At 35.9% G+C, this 17,742-nt stretch overlaps 2 protein-coding genes across 2 annotated transcripts; both read right to left on the reverse strand.

The window, feature by feature from the left end:
* Positions 1-356: 356 nt before the first annotated feature.
* Positions 357-1,214, reverse strand: LOC113311526 (F-box/LRR-repeat protein At2g43260-like). The gene has a single exon (XM_026560357.1). The coding sequence runs from the start codon at positions 1,212-1,214 to the stop codon at positions 357-359; it is 858 nt and encodes a 285-aa protein (XP_026416142.1).
* Positions 1,215-11,302: 10,088 nt separating this feature from the next.
* LOC113311527 lies at positions 11,303-12,461 on the reverse strand. The gene is made up of 2 exons (XM_026560358.1): positions 12,140-12,461; positions 11,303-12,081 (listed from the first exon to the last, which is right to left on the reverse strand). Exons 1-2 carry the CDS (start codon positions 12,459-12,461, stop codon positions 11,303-11,305), a joined length of 1,101 nt encoding a protein of 366 aa, XP_026416143.1.
* Between the last annotated feature and the right edge of the window lie 5,281 nt (positions 12,462-17,742).

Below are 17,742 nucleotides of genomic sequence, written 5' to 3' on the forward strand. Positions count from 1 at the left end.
ATTTCTTGGCAGATCTACTGGGTTCTCTAGAAAAACAACGAAAGAAGAGAGCGCTTGAGCTGTGACATCCTTGCACTCTATGACATGGAAATCGGAACTATGCTGTTTGTATGAGGAATTACGTATATCGTTTTGTAGCCTTTAGCGTTAGAACAATAAAAAAGCTTGTTCATTGTCGAAGTTTTGAGGTCATAACAATAGACGGTCTCTTTAGCATAGCTCAATAGGAGTTCATTGTTCCTTGTAATTTCCACGGGATGAAACAACCACAGGCGCATATCTCTCCAGTATGTCTCTTCCCACTCTATTCTGTACTCCTTGATCCAATGCCACATATTCTTGTCGTTGTAGTTTACCTAACAACAGTTAGTGGTGCTAGTATTCTTCCTCTTATATTCCCAAATATCGGTGCAATGTTCATTAGACATTGTAATGATTGTATGCACCAAATACAGATTATTCCCTCCCAGCAACTTGAGGCTATGGTGATGTTTAACGTATTCATAACGTGGTAAAGGGATGAACTTGAAATTTTCATTTACCAAATCGAAGGCTGCAATCGTACAGTGGTAGCCAATATTAATGAGGTGTAGCCAATGAAGAGCTCCATTGGTGCAGACACCAGTTGAATCACTGAAGGGATGAATACGAATAGTTTCTGTGTTTCTCCAGTCACCACGACCACCTACAGTATAAACTTGGACCCTATACTCTTTTTCGTGCATTATAACAATCTTGTACTCGTTGGTTGAATGACAATAACCAAACCCACTTATGGTAACCCGTCGCCCATAATAATCCACGAAACACTCTAGTTGTGTATTATTAGGAACGTACACAACTTCTCCAGTGATGGGATTGCAAATTAAGAAAGGTTCTCCGGAAGTCCAACTACGTCTTTGGAAGCAAACCAAACCATTGCATGACCCAAGCATGCCATCCAAGTAATCATACCACGGAATAGATTTACCACTGCTCATATTATCAAGCGCAAACCAAGTGTAGTTGATCTTCCCACCAATAGGATCACCATAATAAAGTCCATATTCGTCATGGGATCCAGGGTATTTCACAGCGAAAAGCAAACCTATCTTATCAGTCTTACTACGGAGGATTATCTTCCATGTTTTGCATACCCGTTTTGCTTGTAAAGCTGTCTCAGTCGGTAATCGATGTAGTATGTTCTCTACGATATCTGAGTGAAGCTTCTCCATAATTGATGTTGTTGGTGTTGATAAAGTTTTCGTCTCTACCTTCCTTTCGCTATCGCCGAGAATAATACCCAAGAACAAACTTTGTGGGTGTGTTCCTTTTATAGATAGGCTCCGTTGGTAGAATCCCAAACTTACAAGGAAGCCCACACTAGTATGAAAACGGAAATAATTTTTTTTTTTACCAGAAGTATAAAAAAGAGTATCTCTTATCCGAAAAAGAGTTCCTGATATATCAATTCTTCTTAATATAAAAGAGAATAATTTTGCTGACATGTCGGAACCACAAAAACCCTCACATTCTGTCAAATATGCGTGTGCCACGTGGCAAAACAAAGACGATCTGTTCCGAAAAGATACCATTTCGAAAAGATATGATTTCCATCTTCTAAATGTCAAGATATTTAGTCGTTACTTTTCCGAAGGGATGGATGAGAATCGCCTTTCTTAGAGCTTCTCCAATGGCCATGTGGTCAGTTTCACATATGGCACTGTGGGAAGACATCCTTTATCTTATTTGGCAACCAATTTTCCTAACTACATGGAACAAAAATAAATATTCTCCAACCCATTGCGTTTTTATTTATCTATTTTGCTTAGTTGTCTCTTATTTTTGAACGGAATAAAAGATTTTATTTGATATCCATTGATCTCAAATGTATGATCTTGGATAATTTTTATTTGATGTTGGCAGTGATGATGGTTAAACAGTTTTTTTTCTAACATCATTCAAAATTTTAAAAAGAATAAACAAGTTGCACGATAGCTCTAGGGTACAATATCGCTTGAATTTTGTAATTTCAAAACTTTTTTTTTTCTTCCGCATCAGGGAAATATGATGCATCCTTGTGGAAACGGTACTATCAAAAACCAGATTGATGGTTCAGTTCAATTTTTTATTTTTTTGATCGGTGATGGTTCAATTTAATTTACAAATCATGTTATTACAACAACATGTGATCATTAGTTGAAATAAACTGTTTAGGTAAGTATGCATCTATCATGGACTATGATAGAGTACATGACAATGAATGCATCTGTTATGCTATTGATATAATTTGAGACTACAGATAGTGATGGACTAAAATAATAATTTCTCAGAGAAGTATGATTGGATATGGTTATCGAGAGATGACTCTCGTTTTGGAAGACAAATAGGGAAACAAATTGTGTTCGTTCATGAAACGATGGACGAAAGAGAAAAAATTTATTTATTTATTTTATTATTAGATTAAAGACAAATTTTAATAAAATATCGGTCCGCGAGTTATAACCCCAGAGGTGTCACATCCTTCCACAAAAAATCCATCAAAACAAAAGTAACACAAAAACCCCATCAAAACAAAATTAATATAAAAACCCCAAATTTAAATGTTGGTTTCATCAAATTTTATTTTGGTTTCATCAAATTTTATGATGAAACCAACATTTAAATTTGGGGTTTTTGTATCAATTTTTAAAAATTAGGGGTGTTTGTATCAATTTTGTTTACGCTGAAGTTTTAATGGATCCCAACATTTGAGTGGGTTTTTGTACCACAAGTTTGGTCACCTTGGGTTTTTATGACTAGTTTTGATATAAATCTGTTTTTAATTTTGAAAAGCTGACTAGGATAATTACAAATCCTCTTGGTGAACCTCTGAAACAAGAGGTCGACCAAGAGGATGTCTACTTAAAAGTATGCCATGTCACCAATATATTAGTGAAAGAGGTTAGGATTGGAGAATCTTTTTAGGAAAAATGGTAGTGCATCCTACGTGGACAATAGACTTTTTTCTTCACAAACGTTCCATTGGAGAAGCTCTTAAGCTAGGGCCACAAAATCGTTACTTGAGTTCTAAACCCGAAAAGATAGAACTCTAGGTCATTGCGTAAAGATCTATTGGGAAAAGACTGCCCTCTTGGAAATCAAAGCTTGCTCGCTTCACAGGACCAAAGCAATAATTCAAATACAATTACCTTCCTCTACAGTTTTGTTCTGCTTGCAGATTGGGATCACTACATACACTCACCAATAATTAGATTGACGTCTAATAAGGGTTGCAATTGCCAACAGCAACCGGTCGAGGCGAGAGTCAAGAGAAAGCGTGCCATGGATACAATGAACCAACAGGACCAACATGATGCAGTTGATGCCAGAACAAAAAGAAAAAAATCATTGATGTGCGTAGAAAAGGTGTTTTTGCACCAAAACAGAATAGAAAATTCTATGAGGAACACATATACACATTGCACAGTCCATACCGACGGAACGGTTAATATGAGAACAAGCACGCACATTTGTGAAATCTATTCAACGACTATTGGGAACCCAAGATTACATTCCAAAACAACAGGTGAGCCAATGGTCTTACAAGATGTTAGATACGAAGAGAAACATCTTTTGTTAGATATATAGTCGTCTACTACCCAAAATCTCGAAGATATATGACAGGATACAATTTTTTGGATTCGCTGTTTCAAAGAAATCTTTGGTGGATCAATACTTCTTCGGTAATTCATGAATTATACAGGCTCTAACTCTTTGAAGGCCATGAGGAAATACACTTTGAATTCTCGCTTACTTTCATGAAGCTTTCTTCTGTCCGATAAGACATGTCAACCATCGCCAGTTCTCAAGTATTTAGAGAGAATAATTGAAGGGCAATTTTATTAGGGGTATTAATTTGAAATACCTGGAACCATTTTGGAACAAACTATTAAACGTTCCGGTTTTATTCTGCTTCTTCCTTTTGATTTTGGAATACCAGGAACCATAGTGGAACAGACCTTAAACATTCGGATTTTATTCTGGTTTTTCCTTTTGATTAAATTGAATATCATCATAAAACTGAATATCATCATCATTATACATTAGTGAGTTAATACATATATATGTGTTTTCGATTCTTTAATTTTTTTTTATTTAGATAGATTTGTTGATACTTAATAACAACTTTAAAAATCTATAGGAAATCGTCCAAACCCAGATGACTGATATCTGGACTGATTTGAGTAACACTTGATTTTTTTTTTTCTTTTTTTTTAGGTTGTTGTTAGATTCTGGACAGTACCCATTCGCGCAGTTAGTATCATCCCACATCTTGCATGTAATATGTTTGGAATGCCATGAATCTTTACCGCTGAAGTATTGATTCCAATGGCAAGCGAGGCATTTGTGTAAGTATGACCAGCAGTAGATCATGAAGGTTCATCACCAAGGAAATATACAGCCGAACGACAAGAAGCATCAAATTAAGAAAATGTCAAAATGTCACCACCATTAATTAGAAAGGCTGAAGAATTAGGAAATGATTATGGTCAAGATGGTAATAAATATTATAAGGTTCCAGGTTGGTGTGTGCCTTTGTTGTCAGTACGTGGTGAAAGGGTCGAATTCAAACTTTATGCTTTGAATCTTGGATGGTTTAATTCATCTTTTGGTTGTGTGTCTGTACTACTAGGAGAAAGTTGTCGAAAAGAAACTGGAAAAAGCCTATGAGTACAAATTATGTGTGGAAGAAATCCATGGTAATAATATTACTTCCCGAAAGGATCCAATGCAGATGGATTACATTCCGGTCTTTGATTGAAGAGGCGAGCCTGCAACTTAAACTAAATTCATCTAATCGTCATCACAGATGGATGGCCAAAAGTTGCTATTATTGGTGTTCTATGACGAAAGGCGATCTTCTCACAGGTTCGAATTCAAGCCTTTATGCTTTGAATGGTTTAATTCGTCATGGTCACAAAACTTAAATTCTTCTCTTTTGCAAGCATTTAGGATGAATGGAGGTCCCTCCAATATTTCAGATGAATGGTGCAGTGGTGAGACAAGTTATTCTTCCAACTCCTTGAGTCAGGTATCTCTATCTCACTCATATTTAAGATGGATGTGCTCTGCCAATAATCTGCCATCTTTTACAGTTGCTAGAACTTAACAGAAAAAAATGTCTAAAAATGAAAAATTGCTTTGACGCGAGCTCTTCAAAGCCATATTTTCTTTTGATGGTGACTACGATAAATGTGTATACTATAGGCTCCTTGATATATATTTCAAATGTGTTATCTGTTTATTTGTCCCTTCCTGTATGGTATGTGAGTTAACCTTGAATTACAAATTGTCTTTAATTGCTGTCAAGTCATACATATATATCGAATTGGTTTGCGCATTTACTATATGACCTATGCCTGGAAATGTTGTACCACTGTTTTGGATGTCTATTTGCATTCCCTCTTAATACTTCAGTGTTACTTACTTAGGTCATCTTAGCGTCGCTACCGGAGGTCATCTTAGCGTCGCTACCGGATACGGCTGACAATATATATGCGAAAACCTAGATATCACAATTTTAATTAGGAAATATTATTGACAAGAGGCTACTCATAAGTGTAACCTAGAGAGGTGAAGACAATGCAAAATGAGTGGATGAATCATTTTCATAAATCTAGCCCGCGCAACTGGGCGGGTTTACTGAACTTGTTTCGAATAAAGACAGATAAAGACGGGTCAAAAGATGGCCAATAATAGAGTTTCTGTGCGCAGGGAAAAGTTCTGTAATTAGGAAACTGATATATTTTTAATTATTATTATTATAATTTTTTTTTTGTCAGTGTTGGTTTGCCCCGGTATGTCTCTGTTTTCCTACTAATATTCGATTGATGTTCTCTATTTGGCCTGAGAAGGTAACAACTTTTGCCTGCTCATTGGCCAAGCACCGGAAATCTAATGCCTTGGAAGCTACTGCCTTGGATATCCTTCTACATTTTGGTTAGTTACTAGGAATTGCCCATTTCATACCAGATTTAGTTTTTCGTTTGTGTTTGATGTCGATTTGTTCTTGTAATTTAATGCAGAGAGAAACTGGATTCCTGGAACATGTCACTAGCTACGTACACGGGATTGATAGGGATGAGATAAACAACTATAAGATGTCACTTGATAGTTATAGTTTATACAAATAGATGTACCATGTAACATCACGAAATTTCGCCACCCTAAACTAAACACACTCCAGTCAGCATCAAATTGTATTTCTTTGCATATCTACTGGATTCTCTATTAGGTTTTAGTGTGTTACGAATGTAAAACCGTTGCCACGGTTGGAGGGCCGGTCCCGTTTCAGAAAAGGTGATACTTTCGCTCAGTTTCAGAAAAAAGTGATACTTTCGTTCCGTTTCATTCATCCCGTTTCCGAAAAAGTGATACTTTCGCTTCGTTTCATAAACGGAGCGAAAGTATCATTTTTCCTGAAACGGAGTGACGTATCACTTTTTTTGAAACGGAATGTGAAAGTATCACTTTTCAGATACGGAATTTTTTATTTTTTTTTCAAAAGAAGAAGTTTCATTATTAATAAACTGGAACTTCTCTTGGGTAACGAGTCCCCACGAGTCATTCATAACAATTACATTAAGGAAATAAGGAATAGTGTGCTCCCGTATGTTGGTTGATGTTCTGTTGTTGATTCCAATTCCGTGCTGTAAGAAACGGAAAATTCGTCTATCCATAAACCAAAATATGGTTGCATGATGTGTTATGCATCCTTTGTGGTGGTTTGCATAATGGCTATGCATTCAACTTTTGAGAATTGTGCCTAAGTGAAAGTATCACTTTTCTCTTGAGACGGAGTGAGTACATCGTTTTATTAGTTGCAACGGAAAATTAGTTAATGCATAAACCAAAATATGGCTACATAAATTATTATGTATCCTTTGTGGTGGTTTACATAATGAATATACATTTCATTTTCTAAAATTATGCCAAAAATAATAAATACCTCCGAATTTTTCGTAAAAACTCTAATTTGATATTGTTGTTTGTACTCATGTGTAGACTTTTTTATACCCTTTCTAACGAGATAAAATTTGTAAAATTCCAAGGCAAGGATTTTTAGATATGTTATATTAAAGTTTGCTTTCCACTTATACCTGTAAAAAAGTAGGATACATAGGAAGTTCGGATTTTCAGATACACACTACCAAATAGAAATCCAATTTTTTTGTATTAATTGATCACTTAGATTTTACAAAAAAGTGGTTATATAATGTCCTATCTCGGTTCGCTCGATCGGCCTAATAAATACATTTTTCACAAACGTACTAAGAATCTTGATAAATCTCAATGTGGAGTCGCACTTAATTTTGACATGTCAAAATAATTTGTTTTTTATTATTTTTGATAATTAAGGAAATTTTGCACTAGTGGCAACTAATAGTAATTCGAGGTTACAATAAGTTTAAGATAAAAAAAAGGAAATATAAAGGACCATTATCATTTCGTAAAAGAATAATACCGAGAAACCCAATAATCTAAGAGAAAATCTAATTATCAGAGTAAAACAAATACAAATGTAACTAATGATGAAGATTTCGTTGTCAAAAGAATCACCGATAAAAATTTCATCGTCGGGTGAATTAATGATGATGATTACGTACCAGAAACGATAAAGAAGAAGATCTCGTTTTTAAGAACATCCCTATTTTAATCTTAAAAATCAAAACCAATTAACCAAAAATCAACATTAACGCGTAGATGAACCTCTATAAAGTAAACAAACAACCACAACGGTTTAGATAATTAATTAAGTAGAAAACAAAATCACAACAAAACTAAAGCAACTGACTTAACTAAAAAGCAAAATGGATCAGATCTGAGCAGAAGAAAGGATATTTGGGCTTATAAGAGAAAAATACTAACCTCTATGACGATTTAAGAAGTGAAAACTACAACCACACCCATGTTTACACTTTTCTCCACTGTGAAACCCACGGACGCAAAACTTCATGCGCGCACCCATTTCTGAGAACAAAATTTCTCTGGCACCCATATTATTTATAATTAGTTTTCTCCTCTCGCTTCTTCTTCTTCCTTCAGTCTTTTTTTTTCGGATTTCTTTCTTCCTCCGTCTTCTATCTTTTAATCAAGGAAGAAGGCTTTTGTTCGATCAACATAAACCGATTTCGATCAGTAGCTGAATAACATCGATTTTCATATGTTTTTTTTTTTTGAAATCCTTACGGTTAATAATATTAGATTTCTTTATGTATATTCTTTTTGGGATCTGATTGATGTGGATCGACAAGGAAACTAAATTCTGGTTCGCTCGGTGATTTATAACTAGGCTTTCCTTATCTGGAATTTCGAGGATTTTGTTCCTGATGTGTTAGATGTTTGTATATATGTAGATGGTTGTACTAGGGAAGTCTTGATATGGATCTATTGTTTATTAGCGACTTCAAGTAGGATGTGGGTATTGTGCTGGTATTGATACCAATTTCAGGGTAACCGACTGATTTTTTCCCCCTAATTTAATTGAAGTAGGATTACGACAACGACTACAGTATCTTTTTGTGTATTCCCACTCACTACCGTAGCTGTTCTTCGTACTTCATGGTGTGTTCACTATGTAATTGCAAAATAAGCATGATTTCGATGATATTGTTTCGTTATTGCTTTATGATGAATCACTCCTTTCTTCTACACAACGTGCACCTGTTGCCTGCTTGGCTGGAGAACTTACTGGGACATCACCATCCTGTTTTCCTGAACAGGGTTCCATCACAAGACAATGCGAACTAAAGGAATTCGGGAGATTACCAGTAAATGTGTTGTAAGAAATGTCTAAAGCTTTGAGTGATTTGAGTGAACTTCATTAAGGAGGAAGATTACTAGAGAATGAATTGTGTGTAAGAACTAGGGATTCAAGATTAACGAAAGAAGAAATGGAAGAAGGAATTGGCCCATAAAATGAATTTTCAGCAAGACGAATGTGTGTGAGTTGAGTAAGTGATGAAATGAGAGGAGAAACAGTTCCTGAATAACCAACAGGGTCAAGAACGATTGAAGTGATACGAGTTAAATCAGAGCTACAAGTGATTTCACAAATGAAATGTGTTCCGTGACACATTGCGATTGTTGTCCTATAGGGGCTGGAGGTGTAAATTACTATTCAAAATGGGTATTCCATTATGTTTCAGTGGTGTGTACAGTTAGGAGTTTCTTTGGTGTTCTCATAGTAAAATTAATCAAACTGCACGAGACAGATATTATTATCATCAAACAGATTTATTTAGCTACCACTTTCTGGATTTTGTGATTTTCCGTCTTCTTTCTATCATATGCTAATGTAGAATGTTTAGTCGTAATGGTGAAATAATCTGTAATGCATCCATGAAAATGGTGAACTAATCTGTTATGCATCCCTGAAAATGGTTGCGTAACCTGTTATGCATCTACAAAAGTTGTTGCATAACTTGTTATGCAGTGCAGAAAATGGTTGCATAACACGTTATGCAGCTACATTTTTCTTAGTATTGAAACCAACAAAAAATAAGGTTGCATAACTTGTCATGCACCTACAATAATATCTACATAACATGTTATGCAGTCGTGAAAATATGACTGCATAATGTATCGAGAAAATTGTTGCACAATCTTTTATGCATCGAGAAAATAGATGCATGACCTGATATGCATCCTTAAATATGGATGCATATTGCATTATGCATCAATTTTTTATGTACACACTAAAATTAACCAAAACAATGGTTATATAACTTGTTATATATGCATAACTTTGTTATGCAGATGCATAATTTGTTATGCAGTCGAGAAAATGGTTGCATAATTCGTTATGCATCTGCAGAATGTGTTATGCATCTTTTTTTTGGTGGATGCATAATGGTTATGTTGTCAGTTTTCGAAATTTTGCCTAAAATGATGATCACCTCCGATTTTTTCGTGAAAAACAAAAATTTGATATTGTTATTTGTACTCGTTGCGTAGCTCTCTTAAAAAGATTTCCAACGATATAAAATTTGTAAAATTCCAAGGCGTGGATTTTTAGATATGTTATATCCAAGTTGCGTTGCCAATTATACCCCTGATGCATAACCCGTCATGGGGATGCATAATCCGCCATGCAGACATTTTTAATAATTTCATATAATTATGGGTGTCTGGAAATAATTATGGGTGTCACGGTACCTAAAATTAATTGTGGGCCTGACAATAAAAATATTTTTTTTTTTGGGCCTGCGCCTAATTTTCCCATTTAAGAACAACCTCGTAGCGAAATCGTCTGAAGGTAAATTTAAGAACTAACCGGTAAACAGAAATAAACATTTTTGTTCTTATTTCATTAAAAAAAAAGGAAACAGAAGAACAGGAGCACACAGTTTATCAGTTCTACATGGAGACAGCCAAACCAAAACAAGCAACTTTGTCTCTATACAACAAAACACCCAAACATTTTTGTGACAAACACTATGAAAGTCCTGGAATAAGATATACCTAATCATCGGTATATTTCTTACTCTGCGCTCATTAAAACATGCATGTACACTCACTAATTAAGATCAACTTGAGAATGTTTGTGAAGCTGGCTTGTGTTACTCGCATGCAGCAACTAAAGATGTACTTTGTCAAACACTACCATGTTATACTGTACCACTTGCATCTTTCACATATTATCGTCTTTTTTTTTCTACTAACATTCGGTTGATGGTTCTCTATTTGACCTGAGAAGGAAACAACTTTTCCTTTCTCATTGGCCAACCACCGGAAATCTAATGTCTCGGAAGCAAAGGGTATACATTTAGGTTAGTTACCACTTACCAGGAATTGCCCATTTTCAGACCAGATTTTGTTGTTGTTTGTGTTTGATGTTGATTAGTTCTTGTAATTTAATGCAGAAAGAAACTGGAACATGTCACTACGTACATGGGATTGGTAGGGATGAGATAAACAACTATAAGATGTCACTTGATAGTTTATAGTGAAATATAAAACAAATCAAATCAAGAAGATGATGATGTCTTGTTACATAAATATTAATCCAGTTAGCATCAAATAGATGTACCATATAACGTCACGACATTCACCACCCTAAACTAAACCCACTCCAGTAAGCATCAAATTGTACTTCTTTGCAGATCTACTGGCTTCTATATTAGCTTTTAGCTAGTGTTACGAATGTACGTATTCAAATGAGAAATTGATGTGATACTGTCAATGAGAGGATGAGCCTATGAGGACCAGTGTAGTCAAGAAAAACAACAAAAGAAGAGATCGCCTGAGCTATGACATCCATGCACGTCCCGAAGATCTTCTAAGCATTACCTTTAAACGACATTGAAACGATGCTATTTGCGTGAGGAATAAGGTTTATCCTGTTGCAGTCGATAGCAAGAACATCAAAAAGTTTGTGCAATGTCGAGGTTTTTAGGTCACAACAGTAGAGATCCATGCATCGGTAACGAAATAGAAATTCATTATTCCTTGTAACTGTTAAAGGTTCTACGAATCGCAGATCTTCCCGGTATGGCTCTTCCCATTTTATAGTGAATTCCTTAATCCAATGCCACAAATTCTTGTCGTTGTAGTTTTCTTTCATATCACAACCATTAGTGTTCTTAGGATTTTTTCTCTTATATTCCCAAATATCCGTGCAATAAGGTTCACCGCCGATTGTATACAGATACAGATTATTTCCAACCAGCAACTTGGGGCGAAGTTTGTACTCCAAGTCAAAACCTGGCAATGGGATAAATTGGAATTTTTCATCTTTCAAGTCAAAAGCTACGGTTGTATAATCTTCGTGCAGCTGGTTATTATCAAATTGGTGCAACCAATGAAGAGCATCATTTGCGTAAATACCTTCTAAATCAAACGGAGAAATGTTGATGGATCCTTTGTTTCTCCACTCACCACTACCAACAGTATAAACTAAGACATGGTACTTCTTTTGCTCTTCGTAATCTGAGTACATTCGAACAATTTTGTACTCATTCGTTGAATGACAGTAACCAAACCCACTAATTTTAGTTGGAAGACAATCCCGTGCTATAGATTTATCAGGTTCGGGAACATAAACAACTTCTCCGGTGACTGGATTACAAATTAAGAAAGGTCTTTCATGATACAAATATAGACTTTCGAAACAAACAAATCCGTTGCATGAACCCGAGCATGCTATCCATGTATTTATACCCCTTTATAGATTTGTCATCCTGCATCTTCTCGATTCTATCATAAGAGTAGCTATAGTTCATCTTCCCATGACTAGGATCACGGTGATCACCATAACAAAGTTTGATTTCGTTTTCAATATAATGATAATATGAGAAAGCAAAAAGCAAACCTACCTCATCAATCCTACCACGGACGAAGCTTCTCCATGTTTTGCATACCCATTTGGCTTGTAAAGCTGACTCAATTGGCAATCGACGAAGTATGTTCTCCACGATATCTGAGTGAAGCTTCTCCATAGTGTTATTGGTGTTGCCGTGCTGGTATAATAGCTGAGAGTAATACCCAATCACAAACCAAGTTAACAAGGAAACCACAATTAAGCCTTCTAGAAGGTGGATGAGAGTTTCCTTTGCTGAATGAAGGGTGATATGGTCATTTCAAAACTAATGGCAAATTCTTTTATTAACCAGAAACATTGCTAATCGAAGGGACAGATCTTTCTAATCTCTGGGTAGAGAAAAGCAAAAGCTGTTTTATTTTGGAGCTTTACCAATGGGATGATGAAACTCTCAACTTGTTAATCAGTTGAAGTGACTTGTAACTACCATTTGAGCGATTTAGCTAGAATCCTTTTAATTAAATTGTTGGAATGTAACACAGTATATATGTTAATGAGGAAATTGCCGAATTTAAAAAAACCACCATGGGATTGGTGACGCGACAATTTTGCATCTCCAGATTACCAAGTATGCATCTATAATGTAGCAGCATACAGTAGATTTCTGCATCTCCTGCTATCGAATACATGAACACGGTGCACGCAAAGTGTGCAATATTTTTTTCTTAGTACAAAAAATTAAAAGAATATAATGTTTTCTTGTCCAGAGAGTTTAGAATTTCATAGCCATGTTATACTCTTAGAGCAGCCACAGTGGGCGAGTATAACCAAATATTTGGTCAAAAAACGAGACACAGCGGACAGACTATCGATTAAAATCCGGACCAAAGACCAAATCCCAGACTATATTTGGTCCAAGACCAAGACCAAAACCAAATATAATCGAGTGCACGTATAGTTAACGCCCCACCATCAGGCGGGTGTATAGTTAACGCCCCACACCAGGCGTGCATAAAGTCTCCGCCCCACACCAAGCGTGCTTTATACCTCCGCCCCATTTATTATTTTTTATTTTTCCTTTTCTTTTGGGTAAACCTCCGCCTCACTCTTTTTTTTATTCACTTTATATATGGGGCGGGCTTTATATCTCCGTCCCATTTTTTTTTGTTTTTCGGATTCTCATCTGGCGTACGTATAGTTTACGTCCCACACCAGGCGAACGTATAGTGCACGCTCGATCAAATTTAGTCTTCTATCCGTAGCGTCACACACCAGACTAAACTCAAATTTGATCGTTTTTTTTATCTTTAATTTTTGGTTATACTCGCACCACTGCAGTTGCTCTTAAGGTAACTCTTTGCTACAGTTTTCAAGATATATAAATTTCAACATGCAATTTTTGAGGTAAATTGGTTTTAAGTTATTTTCCATTTTTTTGTTTTTTTAATACTACTATCCCCCGTAAGACTTGATGGAGTCAGTGATCTCATAGTCGGCGGCGACGACACGAGAGATTAAATAGGAAAATAACTCCACTGCATTACTTGCACCAAAGATTCCTTCAGAAAATGAACAACATATATTTCCACATTTAGAAAATTAAAGAAAAACATATCAGACACCCAAAATTTCAAAAACTCAACTGCATTACCTGATTAGGAGGGTTCAAGGAACATTTGAGTAGTACAAGAGGAAGGACCAAAATAGGAGAAATGTGAGGGTAGTTCAGTAGTTGTGATGGTGCTGGAGGTAGTCTTGAGGAAAAAGCTGGTACATCAATCGCAACCGCACCTCTTTGAAAAGTGTGGACTTTGCAGTTGCAATTGTATTGACTCCATGAGTATGTCAAACAGGTTGTCGGTTCACCTGAGGCAGACGATAAGAAGGGTAGGTCGGATAGATCGCCAGGATATATTATGATCTCGTCTGACTTCTATGCGACGTCGGTGGTTTCTTGGGTGCAATTTCTTGTTGCAATGGTACTGGGACTTCTAAGAGTATCGGCCCTTCTATTACGTACCTCTAGTACATACAAAATTGTTTTAAGCAGTCCTTGTAAAAAAGAATATTTTATCGAGAAAAACAACGACTGAAGAGAGCGCCTGAGCTGTGACGTCCATGCACCCAAATATCTTCGAAGCGTTACCGACAATCCTCGACCTTTCAACGACATCGTAACCATGCTTTTTGTATGAGGAATTACGTTTATCATGTTACAGCCCGTAGAAATGCCATCAAAAAGCTTGTTTAAAGTCGAAGTGAGAGCGAAGGATCATCGCTTCGGTTGATACGATCGCTTCTGTGCCATAGGTAAGAGCGAAGGGAGTCATCCATGTTGCTTCTCTTCTAGTGGTCCGATAGGCCCACAGAACATTGTGTAATTGCTCACACCAGCTAGTCCCATGTCCATCCAGCTTCTTTTTGAACATGTCGGCGATGGTTTTGTTAGTGGCCTCTGCCTGGCCATTACTCTCGGGGTAGATGGTAGTGGATTTGTTCTCTCTTATCTTGAAACAGTTAAAGATGAGATCAATGTTTTTCCCGGGATAAAACAAATTTATGTCAATGGTTACTTTTAAGTACATGATTACATTCACTATACTATTCCAATGACGTTACGTTGGCGCGGAGCTATATCTAGCTAACAAGTTCCCTGAGGTTGTAAAATTTAATCGAGTACATTATTATACTAAGTACAACAATGCGTCCATTGTACTTAGATATGGGAATTTCATATCCCAACACATCTTCGTCATATTCCTTTGGACAAAATGGTTAATTACTTACATTTGAACCTCGACTAATCATGGGAGTGCTATCAGGATGCATGTCTTTGTTAAATTGCCTGACAACTTTAGACATATGCAAACTGGTGGAATAATATACCACAAGCTCAGTATTCGATCGAGCTTTCCCTAGATTTTTCATCTCAAATTCGGATTTTAAATAGCTTTTAAGGTCTCTTATTACATAAAGAGTACACATCATGTATGTACCATCAACATAAATAGCTACAATTCCAAATCAGGAACTTTCTTATGAATATGTAAGGAAAAATAACTTACTTGTCTATCTTCCTTTATGGAGCCACGGCCTCAACTACATTTCCACCCGGCATAGTTGCAACACCTTAGTCTATGGTGTACCCCATACTGAGGATTTCTAACCTTGTAGGAATATTTACAGCTGGTATGTGTGATCTTGTCACATTAGCAACATCAGTGTACATTCTGAAAATTGATTATTCTTTGTCACTTCACATTTACATTTGTGGAGTACAAGAATCAATATGAGACATAGTGGGAACACACCACGACAATTCATGTTGTTCCGTTAGAAAATACTTTTTCTTATCTCCCCCTAACGACGGGAAGACTGTCTCATTAAAGTGATAACCTGCAAATCTAGCAGTAAGAGATCTCATGCCAAAGGTTTTAAAATGCGGATAATTATTGAGAGTAAATATCCAACAAAATTACTTAATCATTTTCTTGACTCATCATAGTACGATGTGGACTCGTAAGGGCACATATATAGTGCAACCAAAAATGCGTAAGAATACAAATGTCAGGCTAAATTCAGTTACCAACCGGTACGCAGAAAAGGTTGACTAATATTGGGTTCTAAAACGAATTAAGTAAAGATGCACGCAATACTGCATATCCCCAAAGCAATAAAAGGTAGGTTGGTACGGATAACCTATTCCTTATACACCATTTGTAACCTTTGATGGTATCCTCTGTGAGAGCATTGGGTATAAGATGCTCTATATTGATCCTATTAAACATGCAATATCCATCAAGTCCTTTTGATGTAAATTCTCTAGCATTAACAAGGGTGGTTAGCCTTTGCACTTTGCATTGTGTAATATGTGATAGGAGTTTTCAAACGCAAATTTCTTGGGAACTATAACTAGTCCAAAATGTCAAAACATTCACCAGATCCATCAGTCACTTTAATGGTCCACATTCTGCATTAATATTTTTCTAAATTTCACCGTGTTTTCTTTGTAATATGGAATTTTTACCATTTGCATCTTAGGAGGGTCTCGATCCTGTTTTACTGAAGATTTTGTAAAAATGAGTGATATACTTTCTTACCTAAAAGCATAATGGGAAGGGGGGTTGTATGAGTTATTTCAAAACAATCATCATGTGACAACCAAAGTTGCTTTATGGTTATGCCCAAAGCCTGTATGAGTCAGTTCCCAACATTTCATCGTCGGAGTCAATATGGATTCAACAATCCAAATATTATAGTGAATTACATTGCACTAGATTGACTTATTAGTTTCTCTAAAATATATTTCCTTCCAAATATATTAGAGACTATAAAAGATGCAATCAATTACATTCTCATCATTGTGATGTTCCACATGATATTCATTTGCACGGGTTACTTGGGAATTTTACAAGGTGTGATTATCTCTCGGTACATCTAGAGATTTTGCGACCTCTTTGTTCCATCTTGAAAACAAATTTTTGAGCAGTGTTGCGCTCGATGATCCAATCCTCGTAGTCACATTATAAGGAAATAGTTCAACAACTAGTTTAAATTCCTTAAGCTAGTGGAAGAAAAACAACTATGAGTTAGACATTTGGGTCTTGAGAGTTTTAATAAGTGGTGTGGCCTTATTACGTAATAAAAGTTGGATTCAACTCATGTACTTTAGACTGAATATATATTACGTTTCACCCAATATATCTCAAGTGTTTTAGAGAATTTATGTCTCGTGTTTTCATTCCATAGGTGCAGATATTGGATCTAATTCAACTGAATAAGATAGTCAATTGGCCCGACAAAGTTCTTGTTGTCGTTAAAGTTGATGTGAAAATTGGTTGCTACTACGATATACACATTACATTGTATATATCAACACCTATGACCAGGTGCATTTCCAACTTTTTCATTTATGATGGGAGCTAAAATTACATCTTAGCTTCATCCCATATTAAGCTAATACCTGTACTTTGGTGTCATTACCACTGGGAAAAAATACATCTTTGTCTCATGATATATATGTCCCTTTTCACATGTTTTATATGAGTCATTACGTCTAACCCTTATTACTTCGGGGTTCTTTCCATTTTCAATTTTGCTACATTTAGCTTAATTTGAGAAATTTCTTTATCACAATAGGCCAAGAGAATCTCACTACACATGTCAACCACTTACTTTAGGTTGAATAAATTACTAAAGATTGTTCTCTTGTTGTTATATTTTAACATATACTGGTTCGTTAGTATCATGGATGAAGTAGATGAATGAAAATTTTATGACTCATATTACCTTTTGTGAGTTCTTCCACAAAAAATTAAAATACATGTGATATTATTTACAACATATCTTTTGAAACTACCGACTCTATAATAGTCAAGCAAATAGATTACATCCCACGGAACACTCAAATTTTGGGGAAAATATCAAGTATTCAGTAATGGTGCTCAAGTACTTCTAAG

Source organism: Papaver somniferum, chromosome 9, assembly GCF_003573695.1.
Source record: "Papaver somniferum cultivar HN1 chromosome 9, ASM357369v1, whole genome shotgun sequence".
NCBI classification, from domain to species: Eukaryota; Viridiplantae; Streptophyta; class Magnoliopsida; order Ranunculales; family Papaveraceae; genus Papaver; species Papaver somniferum.

What these genes read in the sequence shown, in the direction of transcription:
- LOC113311526 (XM_026560357.1), bottom strand. Translation starts at nt 1,214, where the DNA reads ATGGAGAAGCTTCACTCAGATATCGTAGAGAACATACTACATCGATTA.
- LOC113311527 (XM_026560358.1), bottom strand. Translation starts at nt 12,461, where the DNA reads ATGGAGAAGCTTCACTCAGATATCGTGGAGAACATACTTCGTCGATTG. An exon ending in CGGGTTCATGCAACGGATTT is followed by an intron (nt 12,082 to 12,139) that starts GTTTGTTTCGAA and finishes TTTGTAATCCAG; the next exon opens with TCACCGGAGAAGTTGTTTAT.